The 700-nt window shown below is 69.3% G+C and overlaps 1 protein-coding gene across 4 annotated transcripts in view; it reads left to right on the forward strand.

Moving 5' to 3' along the window:
- Positions 1-700, forward strand: part of PUF60 (poly-U binding splicing factor 60KDa) — a 13,222-nt gene that overhangs the window by 6,009 nt on the left and 6,513 nt on the right. Inside the window, exon 1 of one of the 4 annotated variants that reach the window (XM_010843160.1) lies at positions 182-265. The exons of the other annotated variants lie outside the window; for them this stretch is intronic. Coding sequence (XP_010841462.1) covers positions 215-265 — 51 coding nt within the window. The 5' untranslated portion in view covers positions 182-214. Of the gene's footprint in view, positions 1-181; positions 266-700 lie in introns of those variants that run through there. 4 annotated transcript variants of the gene reach the window in all.

Genomic DNA, 700 nt, shown 5'->3' on the forward strand with positions numbered 1-700 from the left:
CCCTGCCGGCCAGGCTGCGGGGCGGGGCACCTAGGGCTCTGAGGCCCCCCTGGGCAGGTGCCGGTGGCCGGCCAGATGCCCGGCAGTGTGGGAAGGCAGGCGGGCCTCCTGGCAGGGCGGGGACTCCGGGCCTTGCCGCTGTCTGCGTGAGGTGTGACGAGAGCGGAGACTGCTCGGCTCCAACAGACTGAACTCTGTCTTTACTGTCTTTCAGATGGCAGCAGTGACAATGGGCTTTGGAGATCCTCTCTCACCTTTGCAATCGGTCAATAGACATGCTCACTTCTTCCGGGGCTCATGTCCTTAGTCAGGGCTAGAGGGGGGCAGTGCGCCCATGTGCTGGGGACCTTGCTCCCCGTGGCCGGCCCTGCCCGCCAGCTCAGGACGCGCGCAGCAGAGCGCCAGGCGCGGCGGGGCCAGTGGTGTGGGGGGCACCCACCCCGGGACCACCCCTGGGGAGGCCTGCATCTGCTCTGAGGGCCCGCCTTAAAACTAACCGGCCAGGTAACTGCGGAGGGCAGCCGGCCAGGAGGGCAGCTGCCCGCGCCAGGCCCCCCGCACCCGTGCCGCCTGCACACATCGGGTGTGCCACCAGGCCTCCAGCTCCGCCGGGCACCAGGCTGCTCGGGCTCCTGGCTGGGGTCAGGCGCCCGAGGAGAGAAGGGTCTTAACTCACGGCCCCATCAAACCCTGGAGGGGG

This window comes from Bison bison, unplaced genomic scaffold, assembly GCF_000754665.1.
Source record: "Bison bison bison isolate TAMUID 2011002044 unplaced genomic scaffold, Bison_UMD1.0 scf7180017847416, whole genome shotgun sequence".
NCBI classification, from domain to species: Eukaryota; Metazoa; Chordata; class Mammalia; order Artiodactyla; family Bovidae; genus Bison; species Bison bison.